The sequence below is a fragment of the Vulpes lagopus genome, chromosome 22, assembly GCF_018345385.1.
Source record: "Vulpes lagopus strain Blue_001 chromosome 22, ASM1834538v1, whole genome shotgun sequence".
NCBI lineage: Eukaryota > Metazoa > Chordata > Mammalia > Carnivora > Canidae > Vulpes > Vulpes lagopus.
Genome location: NC_054845.1, coordinates 18462718 through 18480768, shown reverse-complemented (window position 1 = coordinate 18480768; position 18051 = coordinate 18462718). Strand labels below are relative to the sequence as shown.

At 37.8% G+C, this 18051-nt stretch overlaps 1 protein-coding gene across 1 annotated transcript in view; it reads right to left on the bottom strand.

The window, feature by feature from the left end:
* Positions 1 to 1098: 1098 nt before the first annotated feature.
* The window catches only part of CPS1 (carbamoyl-phosphate synthase 1), a 120944-nt gene continuing 103991 nt past the window's right edge, over positions 1099 to 18051 (bottom strand). The window contains exons 33-38 of the mRNA XM_041737624.1: positions 16061 to 16135; positions 13286 to 13384; positions 5301 to 5360; positions 4374 to 4486; positions 2928 to 3057; positions 1099 to 2207 (exon numbers count right to left, since the gene is read on the bottom strand). Of these exons, the coding sequence (XP_041593558.1) occupies positions 2109 to 2207; positions 2928 to 3057; positions 4374 to 4486; positions 5301 to 5360; positions 13286 to 13384; positions 16061 to 16135 (576 nt within the window). The 3' untranslated portion in view covers positions 1099 to 2108. The remainder of the gene's footprint in view (positions 2208 to 2927; positions 3058 to 4373; positions 4487 to 5300; positions 5361 to 13285; positions 13385 to 16060; positions 16136 to 18051) is intronic.

The window sequence follows — 18051 nt, the reverse complement described above, 5'->3', positions numbered from 1 at the left end:
TTCAGGGCATGATCCTGGAGTCCTGGGATCCAGTCCCCACATCAGGCTCCCTGCAGGGGAGCGCTTTTAAAAGACATATAGAAAGTGAGACTGCATTTTGTGCGACTTTGGTCATATTACTTAATTTTTACTTGCAATACGGAGATGACAGCACATACTCATAGGAATATTAGGGGATTAAGTGGGTTAAATCATGTAAAATGCTTAGAATGGCCTGAGTTATTATGGTGATGTGATAGTGATAAGTGGCACAGTGTCAGAAAAGTACTAGAATGACAGGAGGGATCACGGATCCTACACTAACCAGGAGGGGACTGGATCTTACACTAACCAGAATCTCACTAGATATTTTCAGGTGAATGAATGAATGGATGCCCAGGGAGTACATTACTATAATATTAAAGGGACGAAACAATGAAGGTTTCAACCACTGTGGTAACAAGGAGAGAAGGAGAAAATGAATTTGCAAAGCTTTCATGGAGGTCTATATCAACTGGTGATCCCTTGATTAATCACTGTGGGGTGAGAGGGGAGGCATACAACTATTAAGCCATCATTATCTTAGGACCTTCACAAAGCCCCATTTTAGGTGGTATTTCTGGAATATGGTTATCACTGGGACCTAAATTAGCACTATCTCCACCAGGCGATATGGATCAGCCTTTGATGGGGTTTAAGTACGTCTCTCTGTGTTGTGTGAGACATTTGTTTAAAAGTTTATTATATATATGTAGCAATCCTTAGTGTGTGGTTGTATATATTTGAAAAAGTTTAGATCAAAGATAATATATAACCATATAACAATGTGATAAATTTTTTATTTATTTTTTTATTTTTATTTTTTTGTGATAAATTTTTTAATGAGACTTATACACAAGGTGAGGGAACAAGGAAAAAAAAAGGAAAAATATAACAGCTTGGGTGTTCCTTTTACTATTAATTTGCCCATTCATATCCTATATGACTTTGTATAGAAAAAGAAAAGAGACATAATCCTGGCCTAAAACTGTGTTTCATCAGAGAAGCGAACTGATTTTATTAAATCAGTTAAATCAATGTTAAAAAAATAATAAAATAAATGCAAGAATACAAACATACTGCCTCGTAATAGTATTTTATTTAAAAGTTTACAATTAGAGCACTTGTAATAACACAAAAAGTTTAAAAAGGACACAGTTTGCCCTGCAGGAAGGACTTTTCTTGTACGCAGAAGGAATGGGGGCCTTGTGCTTAAAATGTGTAGATTTCATAGTGCAGCGTGGGGCTCAGTAGATCAACAGAATCTATCATCTGAAGGGAATGGACATAACTTCCAAGTTATTCCAAATTTGGCAGGGGGTGGGGAGTCAGGGGTGGGGAGAGAGGGCATCAGTCTGAAGATTTCACTTGGCTCAGGTTAAAATCCAAAGGAAAATGAGAGCAGAAAACCACCTCAGTGGTATCTACCATCTGCTGACATACTCAAAAACACAAGACTGCAAACCAGCGTGCTTTAAGGAAATCCATACTTTAAAGACCTCTGTCACTTCTCAAATTCAGTACTGTGAAAAGGGATAGCGATATCCCTGGATGGGCCAGATAATGGAGAATAATTATCAAAAAGATACATTACACAAACATCATGACGAAGGGGTTCATAAATTAAATCTGTATTTCATTTTAACAAATTTCTATACTCTTCTTCCTTGTTGAAAATGTCCTGAGTGCGGCAGATGCTATTTAAAAGCAATGACAATAGTGTCTTGAAAGTATGTATAGTAATAGTTCAGAAGATAGAATAGCAACGTTTTCTACCTCGATCATTGTTAATCAGCACCATAAAATGTTAGCTGCAAAAAAGCACGTAGGTAAGCTTAGCCCACCAAAAATAAGGCATTAGAACACAGATGAATTCTCATGAAGGACAAGTTATTTAGGGAGGAGTTTATGGAAGGTTTGTAAAAAGGGGCTGACAATAATTTGTGAAAGGAAAGAATATTAAGGCATAACCAAGTAAACTGAAATAGTTTGGGATCAATATTTGTCTGTATGGAAGATGGCTGGGATTCAGTTCTTTCAGATACAGTGTGGCTTGGGTTGATTTCGGAGAGAGCTGAGTGTCTATGTCTCTATGCCATTTTCCCAGCACTGTACTGCCTGTAGTGGAAAAGACTCTTGGAGTCCACATTGCGAGATTTCTGCACAGCTTCAGCAAAAAGTTTGGTCACCTGAAAACAAAAGGGAAGGAATCTTAGCCAACCACATGACGCAAAAATGAATATTTAAGGAAGCTGGAGCAAACAATTTCCAAAGGGACATGTGATGAAAGACACAAAAGGATTTATTTTTTCGGGACTTTCTCCTATATCTCAGACCTTACCATAATAAATTTATCCTGCTCCCCAAGTCTCCAAGGGATTAAAACAAATTTAGGGTGAAAAAGCACGATGGGTAGAAAGTTAATGAGTCTTGAAGTACGGATCTTCTTGGTGGTAAATTTGATACATCATGTCCAAGTCGGGCTAAACATACCTCATGTGATCATTTTCTGTGAATTGGACAAGCAATTCCATGATACCTGGTTCCTCAATTATCATTAACCTGTTGCTCTTATGTGGTGCCTTTCATTTAGAAACAATGGAATAAAAGTTTGTATCTTTATTCCATGTCACACCACACTTTTTATTTAAAAGATAATTGTATGGCTAATGAGAGAGCATGGCTCTCCATGGCTTTTGATTATCTCAATTGCTTGATCACCAACTGTCTCCATTAGGCCATGACCCACCATAATAGCACCATTATTTTAGATTCTATTTAAAAATTCTTCTGCATTCTGAATGTTACAAGAAGGGGAGAAGAGGGATGTGCATACATTGATGAGCACTCTTAAGGGAGGTGCAGAAATAAGAACCTGCACGTAGCTATATTTGAGGAAACAAATATACCTGGAAATTGGTGAGGAGAGGAACCCCACTGTCAACAGCTGTCCTCCGAATCACATAATTATCGTGGACAAACTTAGTGTTGTTATTGGGGAGGTTAATCACCAGGTCAATGCTGCCATCTCTCATCAATCTGGAAGAATAATCAAAATAAACAAAAGTTTGTAGGTGGCCCTATATATTTTATAATTAGTTTTTAAAATACTAATGTGATTATTCTGTTACACCATTCAAGTCAGTGTCATACTGAGTCGACCACCACCTACCCTCCTCTATGCCTAAAGAGGTGTTCAAATTACACTCATTTGGGGGTTACAATTTTTTATTGTGTTCTTGAAAGAATTCTGGTGAGAGTCTAACTGATTAAATGGAAAGGGCTTTCTTTCTCAAATGCTGTCTATCTATGGAAGAATTGGCAATTTGAAAGGCATTTACTTGTTTTACAAGGAGATTTTTTCCTCCAATATTGAAGTCCATTCTACCCCCATACGCCCAACTCCCGGATGAACTTTACCTCACTGCCTGCTTCCTGGTGCCTCTCAGATAACAGTAGGAAAACACAAGTCATCTGATTTTGAATTAAACCACTTCACATTCTGTTGTGGGACTGCTACATGCACTAGGAGACACTTAAATGTCCAAAGCATGAAGTAATGCTAATAACTGTTTTTACAAAGTCCTAACCAAGTGCTTATAGCATCATTGGAAGTCTATTAAGGGCTGAACGATTTGCCCATCTTTTAAAAATTTGCTAATGAGTTATAGGTTGCCTTCTTGAGAGCCCTAAAAAATGGTAGCTATATCCTGGAATAACTAAGAATTATCTCATATACCTATGCCGCGTACATCTATAAGTGTGGATGTAATGGAGTTCCTAAAGACTCACGTAATGCATGAAAATAACATGTCTTACCAAATCTCATGACGACATAGCCTAAGGTATATAGCAACCAACCTGATCAGAGAACAGTAAGTTAGGCAGTTCAATGGATGGTGCTATCCTATCACTCATCACAGCCTCCTGCATATAGCAAGTGCTCAATAAGTTGGGCTGATTTATTGTTGCACAACCTTGGAGAAATGCCGCTAGCCAATCTTATACCTGATATACACATCTGTATATAATATAACTTTGATGTAAAATATAAAGTGCTGCATTACGTTCTCCACGTCTCTGATTCTCATCACTGAGATCTCGGTGTCCATCAAGGAAAGCCACCTAACTAGAAAATATTTTGAAAGATGCTACATATCACCATGCACACAAATATGTTATAGTTAACAGCAAAATCACAAGAATGAAACTGAGATCCACAGATTTATTCATCTGAAATGGCTAAGAGGACTTTTAGAAGAATTGCAATAGGGTAAGGTGAAATATTTTCATCATATTGGCTCCCAAAGTTAATCCTCTAGCTGTGGGAGGATAGAAGTGTGCCCAGTTCTTACTTTCTGATGGAAGAGAGGCTGGGATTCTGGCCTTCCTGAGACGGCCATGCCACTGGGGTGGCAGGAACATTGTTGGCATTGAGCCAGTCTGACGTGGCTTCCGTGGCAAAAAGCTGCATTTAAAAGGGAAAAGTCAGTTACTATATCACAGGAAAGGCTTTCGCGGAGCAAAGAAGCCTATTGGGATCACATGTCATTTAAAACATAAAAGTAGAAGAAAGTGGTGTATATGAGAAACAATAATGCCATGAATAGAGATTTGGACTTGCTGTCTTGAGTCACGGACACTGAGGATGTTTAAAATATTCTAAGGAACAATTTAATAACCTCAATTGGTTATTCAGTTGGTTATCGAATATTGAAATAACCTCAATTGGTTATTACAATTTGGTTACTACAAAACCAAATAAGCTTTTGTAGAGGAAGAAACAAAGAATGATTCACAGCTGAGGATTCATCATCATCAGATCAATAAAGCCCCATGACCACAGGCCCACTCTGAGCCTTGGGAATCATTTTATTTTACTGAACCAGGCTTTGTGTAGAAGTATTCATGGCAAAAAAAAAAGTGTTGCCTATAACCGCAGCAGCTGAAGACTGTGACTTCGTATCGAAACAAGAAAAGGAAAAAGGAAAAATATATGGGAAATGCATTGAACCTTGTTCCCAATTCTGCGTAAACGAAACTCTCTAAGTTTGTAGCTGCCAACTTCTGTGGAGTTTATGGTACCTTTGTTATAACTTAAAACTGGTCTTTCTAATAATTTTATTCTATTGAAGTTTTGAAACTATCAAGTTAGTTAAACCTTTCAAGTTGAAAGGATATATTTTGAGCTATTTCATTCCTTAAGAATCATTAATATTCTCTTTCGTGAATAGATTTCAATGCTTATAGAAAAAGACTTGAAAGAAATTAATATCACATACCTTGAAGCCTTCATTGTGTAATTGTTCAGCCACACCAAGGAATCTGGGACGGAATGATTGCTGAAATTAAAAGAATTTAACAAAATTCACTTTCTAGGTATACTGCAATATGGTACTCTCTGACGCCATCATGGAAGACGATGCCATACGTACATTGCCAGGTGCTTTATAGTCAAAGGTTCAAAGGTGGCAAGTCCGATCCTTTAATCCTCCTATAGTGAGTAGGAGTTCTACTTACTTCCCGATATAGATAAGATGACATCCACACTGTCTTGCTCGCTACAGTCTGACTTTTCACCTTGCTCTCAAATTCCTCCACTCCCTACTTAATCCACTCTGTCTGCAGATTAAGATCCACTCAGTCCTATGTGGATCTTTCCCCTAGTGAGGGAGAATTTAAAGACCTGGGTTAGGAGATCAAAACCAGGGCAGCCTTGCTGACCAGTCCGCCTGTTCAACCAGTTCTAATTGCTGAATTCTAACTGGTCCTGCTCTTAGGTAACTGGGCCCTGTCCTAGCAGCTTGTGCACACCTCCCTGCAAGAAGTCAACCATTTGGGACTCAATTTTGCGTTACCTCTAAAGAAAAGAGTGAAAAAGAATGGGCTCTAGAGTCACTAAGCTGCATTTCAGATCCTGGTTTTTCTATTCATTTTTAGCGTGTTCTTAGAAAAGTTAATGTCTTTGAGTCCCCATTTCTTCATTTTTAAAACAGCAGTGAACAAAGTAGTGTATCTATTTTGGGGGGCTCTACAATAAGCTGTGTGAACTTGAGCAACTTACTTAACCTCTCTGTTGCACTTTCCTCACCTGTTAAATGGGAATAATAACAGTGTCTTTGTTATAGGGTCCTTGTGAGTATTCAGTGAATTGATTTATAACTGTCAGTATGGGAACTTAGCACAATTACTTGTCCATTGATAGCTCTCATTAAGTATTAATTATTATTATTAAAATGTTTATTTTGAAGACTAAACAAGGACTAGATTCCTGCCCCTGCACCCTAGTTCCCAAGCCTGGATTCCCTACTGGCCATCAAACTTCAAATACAAGCCAACTTCCTCCACACATATACCTTACTTCCAAACAGGCTTCTCTCATGTTCCATCTCACTGTTCAGATATTTTCTTAGAACCCATTGCTGTGAACTTCCTAGAGCCTCAGCTGGACCCATCTGGTTTACAAGTCCTATTTTCTGTGACTCCTGCACATTGTCACCAGAGTTCCACCATTCTGGAACTTACCTCCTTTTTGTGACCACAAGCCAATATTTGCAAGACCAGTGATCAGGGTGAAAGAAAAAAAAAAAAAGCTAAGTGGCCTACCCAGAACTCCCTACCTTGACCTCATTAACTTGAATGTTTGAGAACTGAGCTAAACAGAATATAAACATCATACACAGTTAAAAACATATCTATTTTGCCTTACATGAGAACATTTTGGCTGCTTTCTATAATGTTTATAGATGAAATAATTTGGTTACTTCAGTAAATGTTTTATAATCTACTTAGAAACCATACTGGTAATGGCTAAAAAAAAAAAAAAATCAAGGAGATGATCTTATTTCAGAGTCTCTGAGAAACTAAGAATTGCGATAACAAAACACATCAAGATCCTTGTACAATTTTGATAATGTTCAGCCCATAAAACCTCCTAATATTTACTTGCAGAGGCTTTCTGAGAACAGATCTAAATCCTAGGGAAAGACTCCAAAGACTATGTTCAAATATAAAATTCTTTCAGATTCAGTCCCTCTCAATCCCAGAACTGCAGTTTTATGAGAGGAAACTATTGGCAAATAGAAAAGATAAATGCAACTGGATGAATCTCAGCTAAGGCAAGCTCAGGGGTTATTCATGGACAGTCTTCTAGAGTACAAATTGTAACCGTGCCCAGGATAGTAGCTTTCCATTCCTGCTTGGACCAACAGGAAGAAATGGTCCTGATGTGCAAGAAGCTCAAGGCTAGACATAAAAAAAGGAAACGAATAAGTACGAAATCAGAGTAATGCAGTGACATTAGGGCAATTTAATGAGGCATATGGCAGTCTCTTTAAGAATAGGTTAAATAGAAGAAAAGGATAATCACTTTTCAAGTTTGATTCTTCTTGGAAAGCAAGGGGCTGAATTAGATGGCATCTTAGGTTTTCTTCATATTTTGTAGGGTTCCTTAAAATATAGTAAATATACATGAAATATTCTAAATGAACTTCTGAATTTTGTCAAATTTCCCTGATTTGGAACATTACATTGTGACCTCCTGCTGAACACAGGACAGACTTGAGTAAGTGCTAGAGCACATTAGAAGAATCAATATAAAATTGTCCAACAGCTTATTTGTTAACTGATACATTAATTGTGTATTAAACAAACTATTCTCAATTTCTTAAATTTTCCCCTAGCAAAATGTAATAAATAAGATATGGCCAGGTGATAACATAACACTGAAACCATTTTCTAAAATATCATTTCAAAAAAATAAAATAAAATAAAATAAAATAAAATAAAATAAAATAAAATAAAATATCATTTCAGGAGCATCTGGCTGGCAAAGTTGGTCAAGCACCCAACTCTTGGTTTCGGCTCATGTCATGATCTCAGGGTCGTGGGATCGAGCCCCGCATTGGGCTCCATGCTCAGAGCAGAGTCTGGCTGAGACTCTCTCTCTCTCTCTCTCTCTCTCTCTCCCCCCCCCCCGCCCCTCCCCTCCACTCTCTAAAATAAATCTTTTAAAAATATATCATTTCACAAGTACAGTGGTTCTCAAAATGTGGTTCCCAGAGAAACCAGCATCACCTGGGAATTTATTTAAACTATAAAAGTTTGGGCCCTACCTCAGATCTCTGGAGTCAGGAACTCTGAGGATGAATCCCAGTAATCTGCATTTTAATAAACCCTCCAGGTGATTCTGATGCACACTTAAGTTTAAGGGTAGGAGGGAAGAGGGAATAGGGGAACAATCCTTCACTCATCTTATAATTTAAGGTGAAGATGCATTCACCTTGGCCAAAGTCACAATGAAAAATGTTAAGGAAGGAGTACCAGAATGTAATTTTTTTTCTTTGCTATTTTAAAGTAAAATAAGTCAGCAAGTCCTCTAAGACCCGCAGACACCAGTCAGAACCTCATTATGGAGCTGTTTCAATGCTGTCCCCCAAGTGGAAAAGATAAATATCCGACATGACAGTATTGGCAGTTCCCAGCCAGGGAACCACTCTGCCTTCTGGTCTGGGGTGTTGGCTTTCATAGCCACATTATAAACTTCTATCAAACATGTATTGAACACTTGTGACACATAAAACAGCCTCTCTACAAAAAGAAATTACAGCTGTCAGCTTGCATCTGAGTAGCCCCAGATTTAATAGCTGATTGAAAATACCTGGGTAAGAAACCATTTGTTACTAAAGGTGAAAAGTACAAGCTGATTTATTTCCTGGAAAATGTTTATAAGAAGGAAAGTCCTTTAAAAATGAAAAAATATATATATATTTCCTCCAATTATCACTTTCACATTAATCCAACTTCTGGCTCCAGAACAGAAAGCCAAGTTAATACTGTGTGGTGCCTGTGGACTCTATAGGGACGTCTGCATCGACAACTCTATGGTTGTTCCTAATAATTCTGTATTGAAGATAAAAGGTTATTCATGTCACTTGGAGTTGTCTTTTTCAAATAAAATGCTTGCTTTGTGTTTCCGAGCAATGCTGAAGCGCAGATGTCAGGATGGTGCTCGCCACTCCACAAACATCACTGAATAGCCCAATCAGAGGGGAAAAAACAGTGAGTGCTCTTGATCTACTCTAGAGTAAATCATTTATTGTTAAAGGGTGTTCCAGAAAACTTCAAAACAAGGCAGATTGCCTACTCATAGCAACTAAAAATAAATCCTGATGGGATGAAAGGAAGCTGGAAATATTGCAGGAAAATCAAAGATGATTTTGTTGCCATAAAATCTACATTATGCCTTTCTTATGTTAGGATGTGAGCCTATAGAAAGCCTCGTGTTAAGAGACTTAGTGCATGTAATAGTTGACAAGAATCCTTTGACAAAAATCTAAATCTTGATTTTTCCCCAAGTTCTCGTTATACACAATTGATGTTATGACTATTTCAAATTCCTTGGGTAATTTGTCCCATAGGATTTAACTTTGGGAGGGCAGAAGCAGAGGCGCTGTGTATAAAGGAATAGGATGGGAAAGAGAAGAGAAATAAGAGGCTAGGAAGACTGCAGTATCACAAATTAGCATGTGTGCCCCCCCCCACACACACACACACTATTTACTAAATGCTGAGAAGTGGCTGATACTTGCTAGTAAGAAATTACTATTATAAATATGTGTTAAACTATCAAAAATAAGAAAAAAAATGTTTCCTGGCTCAGGGTCACTTTTACCTCTCTCTCCATAATTTCTCTTTTCTCCCAATCTTCTCTTGCAACCTATTGTGAACATTAATGAGTGAAGGTATCTTCAATTAAATCCTCATGTTCATAGCGGGAAGCTGGGTCAAGGTGGGGAGATAAAACGAAAAGGCCTTTCCCTCAAATAAATGGGACAGGTACTATCTTCCTCACTTCTCCATGAAGGAATAATAAAGCAAATTAACTGCAGTGGTGCTGGCTACTGGTGCTCTTCTCCGAGTTAAGTCTCTACAGCATCAGGCTAAATGAATGATTATCTTAAGTCAAAATGTAGTTGTGGATTTCTTTCTTAGAACTTCACTCGATAACTCAACTGGATGTGTTCCTTCGTATTTACTGGCCCTAATGCCCATTTTTCTGTCAGCAGTATTTTTTTTAGGTCCTTCTAAGTTCTGACTTATATATTTGAACAAGTCCATATGAATTATTCTGACCATGCAGAATCACATTAAATAGAATGATTTCCAAAAAATACAATGCATACTGAATGTGGAAACTTAATTACTTTGTTCACAGTTTCTATGAAGCTTGGGTAAAAGGCGGAGGTTAGATTTGGTCCCATGCTATCTAAGACACCCAGTGATATTTCTAGCCATTAATGCTCTGGTTAGTATATCCTGTCATATTGTTCAGTTAAATTTATGACGTTACATTTTTAAAAATCACTCTCAATGAAAATCCCCCAGATGGTAACAGAAAGGCTGTACATGAACTGCTGCCACTGGCAGCTCTTCCTTGCCGCCCACATAGAGTAGGTCAGAGAGTGACTCTTACCTATCTCCCACTGATCAATTTTACCAATTTACCGCTACAAATACTGTATTAAATACAACTTTACAGGGATCCCTGGGTGGCACAGAGGTTTAGCGCCTGCCTTTGGCCCAGGGCGCGATCCTGGAAACCCGGGATCGAATCCCACGTCGGGCTCCCGGTGCATGGAGCCTGCTTCTCCCTCTGCCTGTGTCTCTGCCTCTCTCTCTCTCTCTCTCTTTCTCTCTGTGACTATCATAAATAAATAAATAAATTTAAAAAAAAATACAACTTTACAATAAACGTTTCTTTAAATATGCTTTTAAAACTCTTTAATTAAAATAGATACATATCTAAAGCCCTAACATTGTGCACTTGCAAGAAAAAAGTTCTTTGGGCAGAAGAACCTCATTCCTTTAAGAAAATTCTTTTTACCCTACAAAACCCTCTTTTTTTTCACCTATAAAGCAAAAAATTCTGTTCACTGATGCCAAAGTCATACAAATATTTTATAGGGATCGAATTAATTTTTGCTTAATATTTCCCTGCGGCACTAGAACCAAACAAGGCACAATTTTATACATCACTGCCTCTTAAACTGGTATTTTAAAATGTTAGCACTATTATGATTAGTTGTGAAGACGGGGACTAAGGGCATGGTCTCCTCTGAATGCCCCCAGGTCTCACATTAAACTTTAAGCCATCACTGGAAGTTGGGCAAATACTCTCATACTTGTGACTTAATAATACTTAATACTCATTTATAACATGATGAGTCTCTCATATGGTGTGATGTGTCTCCAACCTGCCATTAAGCTTGACGATTGCAAGTCATCTTGTTAGCCTCTGCTCTAACTGTTCTCCATCTCCCTTTTGGCACCTTTATAAAGCAGAATTCCAAGTTGATCTTTGCAGAAACTTCTCCAGAGCCACTACCGATCTAGTCTCCAGAGTCTAATTTGCTGTTATTAAGACACCCTAATGAGATGGTATCTACAATAATCACCCACTGGCTTGAGAATACCTGGTACTGCTCTAATTATATTTTTATTGATTTTTTTGTAACCATGCAGGGTTTGGGCTTATTAAAAGTACAGCAGGGGTGACCATCTATTGTTTTTATAGGACCCAAGAATTCCTAACCTTAAATGTAAGTGAATGACCAGGTGGGAAGCATTTAGTATTTTTCAGGAAAATTTATAAACCGAACAGTCTGTACATTCTTGCAATAATTATTCCAAGGAGTAATCAAAGTTTCTTGGCTATCATTTTGCCCTGAGATTTCTATTTGATTTGCAAAAATATACCAATAATGGCCTTTTCATTGTATAAAGATATTGTCTTCTAATTATTTCACCTGGCTTTGACTTAGAAGACTTACCAAATAATAACATTCAAGAACCTCCCCAGTATATTGTGGGCTCTGCTAACTTTCTAAAGCCCACTAAGCTACTTCCCTTCAAGAACTTTCAATCGGTCATAGAGTGAGAAAAATCCCTCAAATAATGTCCATGTCTTCTTCGGCTTTGGATCTTTGACATTTACAAATGGTCCTTGACTTAAAAAGGTCCAACTTTGCAATAGTGAAAGCAATATACATTTGGTACCAACCATACTTTGAATTTTGATCTTTTCCCGGGCTAGCAAGTAGCAGTATAGGACACTCTCTGGTGATGTGGGCAGCAGCAGCTCCTAGTCAGCCACACAACAATGAGGATAACTAACCCATACACCTAACAACCATTCTGCTTTTCACTTTTAATAGAGTATTCAACAAACTACATGAGATATGCAATCCTTTATTACAAACAGGCTTGTGTTAGATGATCTTGCCCCATTGTAGACTCACATAAAGTGTTCTGGGAACACTTAAGGTAAACCACACTAAGCCATAATGCTCGGGAGGGTCAGTATATTAAACTCATTTTTGACTTTCTGACATTTTCAATTTATGATGGGTTTATTGAGACATGACCCCACCATAAGTTGTGGATGATCTATAGCAGAAATTGAAATGTGAATGAATGACTATAAGGAAGAAAGGAATAGAGGTCAGGAAGGGGGGATCCCTGGGTGGCGCAGCGGTTCGGCGCCTGCCTTTGGCCCAGGGCGCGATCCTGGAGACCCGGGATCGAATCCCACATCGGGCTCCCGGTGCATGGAGCCTGCTTCTCCCTCTGCCTGTGTCTCTGCCTCTCTCTCTCTCTCTCTGTGACTATCATAAATAAATAATAATTAAAAAAAAGAGGTCAGGAAGGGATAACATAGCTTCAGCTTGGGATGTGTTGCGCTTGAGACATCCAGAAAGGGGTATCCAGAAGATAGTTGAAAATAGGGGATGACCAAGAATGAAGATTTAAAAGTGACAGTTATGGATAGGACAGTGAATACTACAGTCATGAGATGGCAGAGGAGAAAGTCAAGAAATAGAGACAGAGAGAAGGAAGAGGTGAGACTCCCAATTTACGGAAAGCTAAGGATGAAGAACGAAGAGCAGAACATATAGAAAAGATAGAACCAAGGCATAGAAGAGATTCCTGTTTAAGGCATCCTAAGTCCTTTTCAGAACAAATACCCTTTTTACTAGAGACTTTTTCTTTCTGTTAATTTTATTTAGGCACTTATTTGTATTGATTGCTGCAATGGAAAAAGGCAAAACGCAGGGAACATATAGAGAACAAGTGTCCATTTTTTCTATTAGTTGCTGTTTTCTTTAGTGGACTTAAGATCTCTCCTCTTTTATTCCACAATTAAGGTCCTTTCCCAGCCACTCCTAGCATGTGCCCAAGGGCATGCACACAACCACACACCACTTACCTGGATTCCAATCAGGATGCCCTTCTGGGGTATCTTAAACCCTGTAGAAAGCATTGCCTTTAGGAAAGCTGTATGAATGCCTTCACCAAAGCAAGCCACCTGTTTAGAATAAATTAAAAAATAAAATAAAAGGAAAGCAAATCCTAGTCAACAGCTCTTACCAATAAATAAATACAAATGGAAAACACTTTACTCGTAGACCCCTTTGCTAGATTTTATTGACTTGCCCAAAGACCATGCAGTCTGAATTCCAGAATTAAAAAGCTTGCCAGGGCAGATGTATCTTATGTTTTTAATTAAGCATAATGAATGAATAAGCAATTCTTTCTCTCTCCAACAACACTCCATGGAGTAACATAACTGGATTCTACTGTGAGTTATTTGGATACAAATCATAGTGCCTGGTCCATAATGTGGTAAGTTACCAAATGTTAATATGACTTAATGTTTAAATAACGGAATATATTATGTATGCAATGCCACAGTGCATGAATTCATGGGTCAGTAGCACAAATGCATAACTGCTGATCAGTTGGTTAGGAGTCATTTCATACGGCTTATGAGAAAGCCTTCTGAGAAATTCAATAAATCCAGGAAAATCTCAAAGGACCTTTTTTTAAAAAAAAATAATTTTCATAAAATGAACCGAAACACCCTGCTACTAGTTCTAAATACCACCGCCAGATGTAAACAAACAAGCAAACAAAACAAAACAAAACAAAAATCCAAACTAATGTATAATGTCAGGATACACAGAAGTTTCATCTCGGGTAATTGTGCTGCTATATGACTACAAGTCAAAAATGGCCACCATAACGGTAGAACAAGTGGTATATTTGAGCATGATGGGAATAGATCTGGCCATACAGATCATCATTTGGCACAGGTACAGAACCACCATTATAGTAAATAATACTGATGGCTAAATTCATTCTTTAAGCAAATGACTCCCTTATTGTAAAAGGGATGTTCTCATAACTGTGACCTTCAGCCAACCCCCAGTCCATGTTGCTTTTCCCTCTACAGCGAACACTATCTTTGGCCAATTACTGGCCAACTAGCCTAAGTCATGTCACCCTCAGTTAATGAAACCCAAATTCTATTGACAGGACCAGGCAATTTCATCATAAAAGCAGACACAACAATACGCAGGTTTCAGCAAAATACATAAAGAACAGTCAGGTTTCTACAAAATACATAGAAACCAGTCCGATATTCAAGTAAGCTTTGGACTAACATTCCCACCTTGCCACTAAGAGAATAAAATACCCCTTACCTAGATCAAGAGGTAAAGGTTAATTTAATCCCTCAACAAGCCATTTGAACACTGAAAATGTCTCTTTGAAGCATGACTAAGATCTCACTAAGCTAGAATTATTATTCTGATTTCAGTTATGAAATCAGGCCTTGTAGCATCACACCCAGTGACACCTGGAAGTATGACTCTAATAATGGAAGAAGAATTATCTCTATATTTCTCAAATAGATAAGAACAAAGGTGAGCTGAGCTTCTAATTCTTTCATATTTTCATAGTTCAGCAACTCCAATAATGTATGTCTGGAAGCAGAATGGACAGAGGCACTGAAAATAAGTTTCCCACACTACAGAAAGCAGCACAAAGAAAAACATCTCTCCCTGATCTGAATCCTGGATCTGCTGTAAACACGCCTGCTACCCAGTGACCATGGGATCCAGATGAACCTGAAGAGTATCTCCTTAAACAGCGGAGAACTGTAATGCAGGCCCCTCGTTTTAAAGCTGGGTTTTCTCACCTATTAAATTAAAAGCAGCAGCAAAGGAGCTAAGATAAGGCAATCTCCAGTCCAAATACAAACAAGATAGCCATTTATTCCTCACTGCCTGCCTTCCTGTCTCACTTGACTTCTCATCACAGATGTTGCTGGTAACCAGGCAACCACATAAACCATCACGTATTTATTGTAATTAAATATTTTCCCTTTTCAGGTGTTCCTTAATAGCAGGAGGAAACAATGATGCCTCACAGTCTGATGTTGCCACTCTGATGTGCACTGATGAGAATCTGAAGGTTGTATCTAGTAAGTCTGTCAAGGGCTAGGTGATTCATAAAATGCCCTGACACTGACATGTAGGGAACTTTCTAGAATCTGACAGCTCTCTACAAGAAACACAGTTCACATTCTTAAAGAAACCTTCAGCTGACAAGCATCCCAACACAAGTGAAGAGGGACATCCAGTGGCCAATTCCATTATAGGTTTTTAGATAGTCCCCAGGAGATTCAAGCTGCTTTGAAAGTTGTTTGGGGATTTTGCATTTATCTACCGATTCCACAATGTTTAGGTCCATGATCTTTCTAATGCTGTACAGTCATTCTACATACTGCTAGTAAAAATCCAATGATCTAATTTCATAGCAGCAAGCAGATGAGGAGGCTGGGGGTGGGAAGTGCCGTTATAGAAAGACCTTAAAATTTAAAACAGAAAGACCCAGGGGATATTTACTTAGACATCTAAAGAGATATTTGGAAGCTGTTCTCAATGTGTAATGTGGAAATGAATTAGGAACACATATATTCACAAGTTAAATATAAGTGAAAATTTAGACTCTGGTCCACAGAGGTCTAAGATTCTTCTTTAGTTCAAAATTCTTAAGCCCTTTCAGACCTACTCTGATAACAGAAGTTTCTGTCCCCCTTAATACTTAATAACTTACTTACTGTATTATACTCAGATCATAAAACCATAGATTTCAAAGTAGGTTTAATGAAAGTGTTCATCGGTCATTAACTAGTTACCTCTCCAGTGGAAGCCATCTCACATCGCAGAATGGGGTCAGCATCCCTCAACCGGGGCCAGGAAAACATTGGAGCCTGTCAGAAATAATGGGGAGGAAAAATATGTGAGAGAAAGGTATAAAAGGAATAGGAGAGGATAAATATATTTAGTGAACCATCTCTCACAGGATTCATTTAGGCTATGGTAGACACATAAAAAATCTCTTTGGTCCAAGCATCTGACTTGAAAAATAGCTTTAAAACCCTGTTCCAAGAATTTCTTGAGCTCTTAGCCAAAATCTTGGGTTAAATAATCACAAATTATTTCTGTAAATAGGGCCCCTGTGACCAGTCTAGGCCAGTGTTTCTAATCTGGCCTACACATATTCTTATTGGAGTGATTTCAAACAAAGTCTACTGGGCATTGGTCTCCCCAAACACTGAGTTCAAACACATTTTTTTCTTGGTAGGCCTTTGAAACATTCCTCTTCTTTTTCTGATCATTTGAACTTGCAACAGGCAACCATGCCAGAAATGTCTGTCTGTAAGCTGACTTCTGAGACATTAAACTGTTGTTGACACCTCTTAAAATGCTTTGAAAAACATTCTGCTTGGGAACACTTTTGCCCAGAACTTTCATGTGAACTAGAACATAGATAGGAGTGTTTCTTTTTCATTTATTTTATCAGTGCAATTCACTAAGAACCAAATCCTTATTTCTTGCGTCTCTATCCGTTTGTCTGGTGTGGACCATTCTTCCTTTGATTCTGGTACCCTCCTAAGTTATCCTGGGAGTTCTAGCTAGGGAACATTCTTAGTCAAGTTATTATACATTTCTGCACTCCATCTTTTCTGTACCCTCATCTCTGGACATCTACCCACCTCACTAGTCCTATGTTAAGAATGAGTATAAATAAGGAATTCTTTTTTAAAAAGTCAAGAATCATATACAATGGTAACTAGGAAGGAAGTAAACTGGAAGATACGGTGCATGTTGAAAAATGAATATCTATCCATCAATATTGTTTTTAGTTGGATATTGTTTCCTATACATATGTATGTGTGTATATTTCTGCGTCTATGAATTAAAAAACATGAATTGGAAATTTATATAGGGTATATCCAGTGGAAATATTTGTCAGAGCCTTCTACTTTTGGTCTCAAACAACAACAACAAAATCCTATGTATTTTTACCTATGAATAATTCTCACTGAAAACTTTAACAATTTATGCTGTATTATAGTCTCCAGGATTAAACTGCCACCCTTCCCTAATATAACAAGTGACATTCCATTGCAATGCACCACAAAACCCAAGTCATCCTAAATTATTAAGTTAAAAAGAATTAATAAATACTTTTTGATTTGTAGCTTCAACTTATTAAAGCTTCCACTGTAAAAGTCAGAAGTCAAGAGTCTCAGCTATAACACAGTTATGTTTGAGATCACTAGTACCTATAGGAATGGAAATCGTTTGAAGGCATCCAAAATATGTAAATGTTGCATAAATACATCACACAATATAAATTGATTCCGTTGTATGTTTTTTCTAAAATATTCAAACATATTTATATGGTATCTCACTAATCCTCATGCTAGCCCCGTGAAGTAGTTAAAGGTCATAAATATACATACTCTGTGCATGGACATACTGAGGCAGCTGGAGGAGCACAATGGTTTTATTATTAAGGTATTATGAGAAATATACATACATATTGGAAATTAGTGAGCAAATCTTAAACCTTTTTGGTCAACCCTCATAAAGATGCCATCAGTTTCATTACCTTCATGGCACCACCATGAATGGTAACTGCTATTTCAACTTTGCAAGTGGAAAAATTGTGCTGCTGAATAAAATAAGAATGAGGCAAGGTGGCCAAGGTAGGTTAGAATTTAACTGACACCACAGGGTAACACTTTTACAAGATCCAGGCATTCCTGATGTCTTGACATAATTCAAAAGGGGCGCAATTCAAGCCTTATCCTAACAAAGTATGTCCAGAATTTCTGTT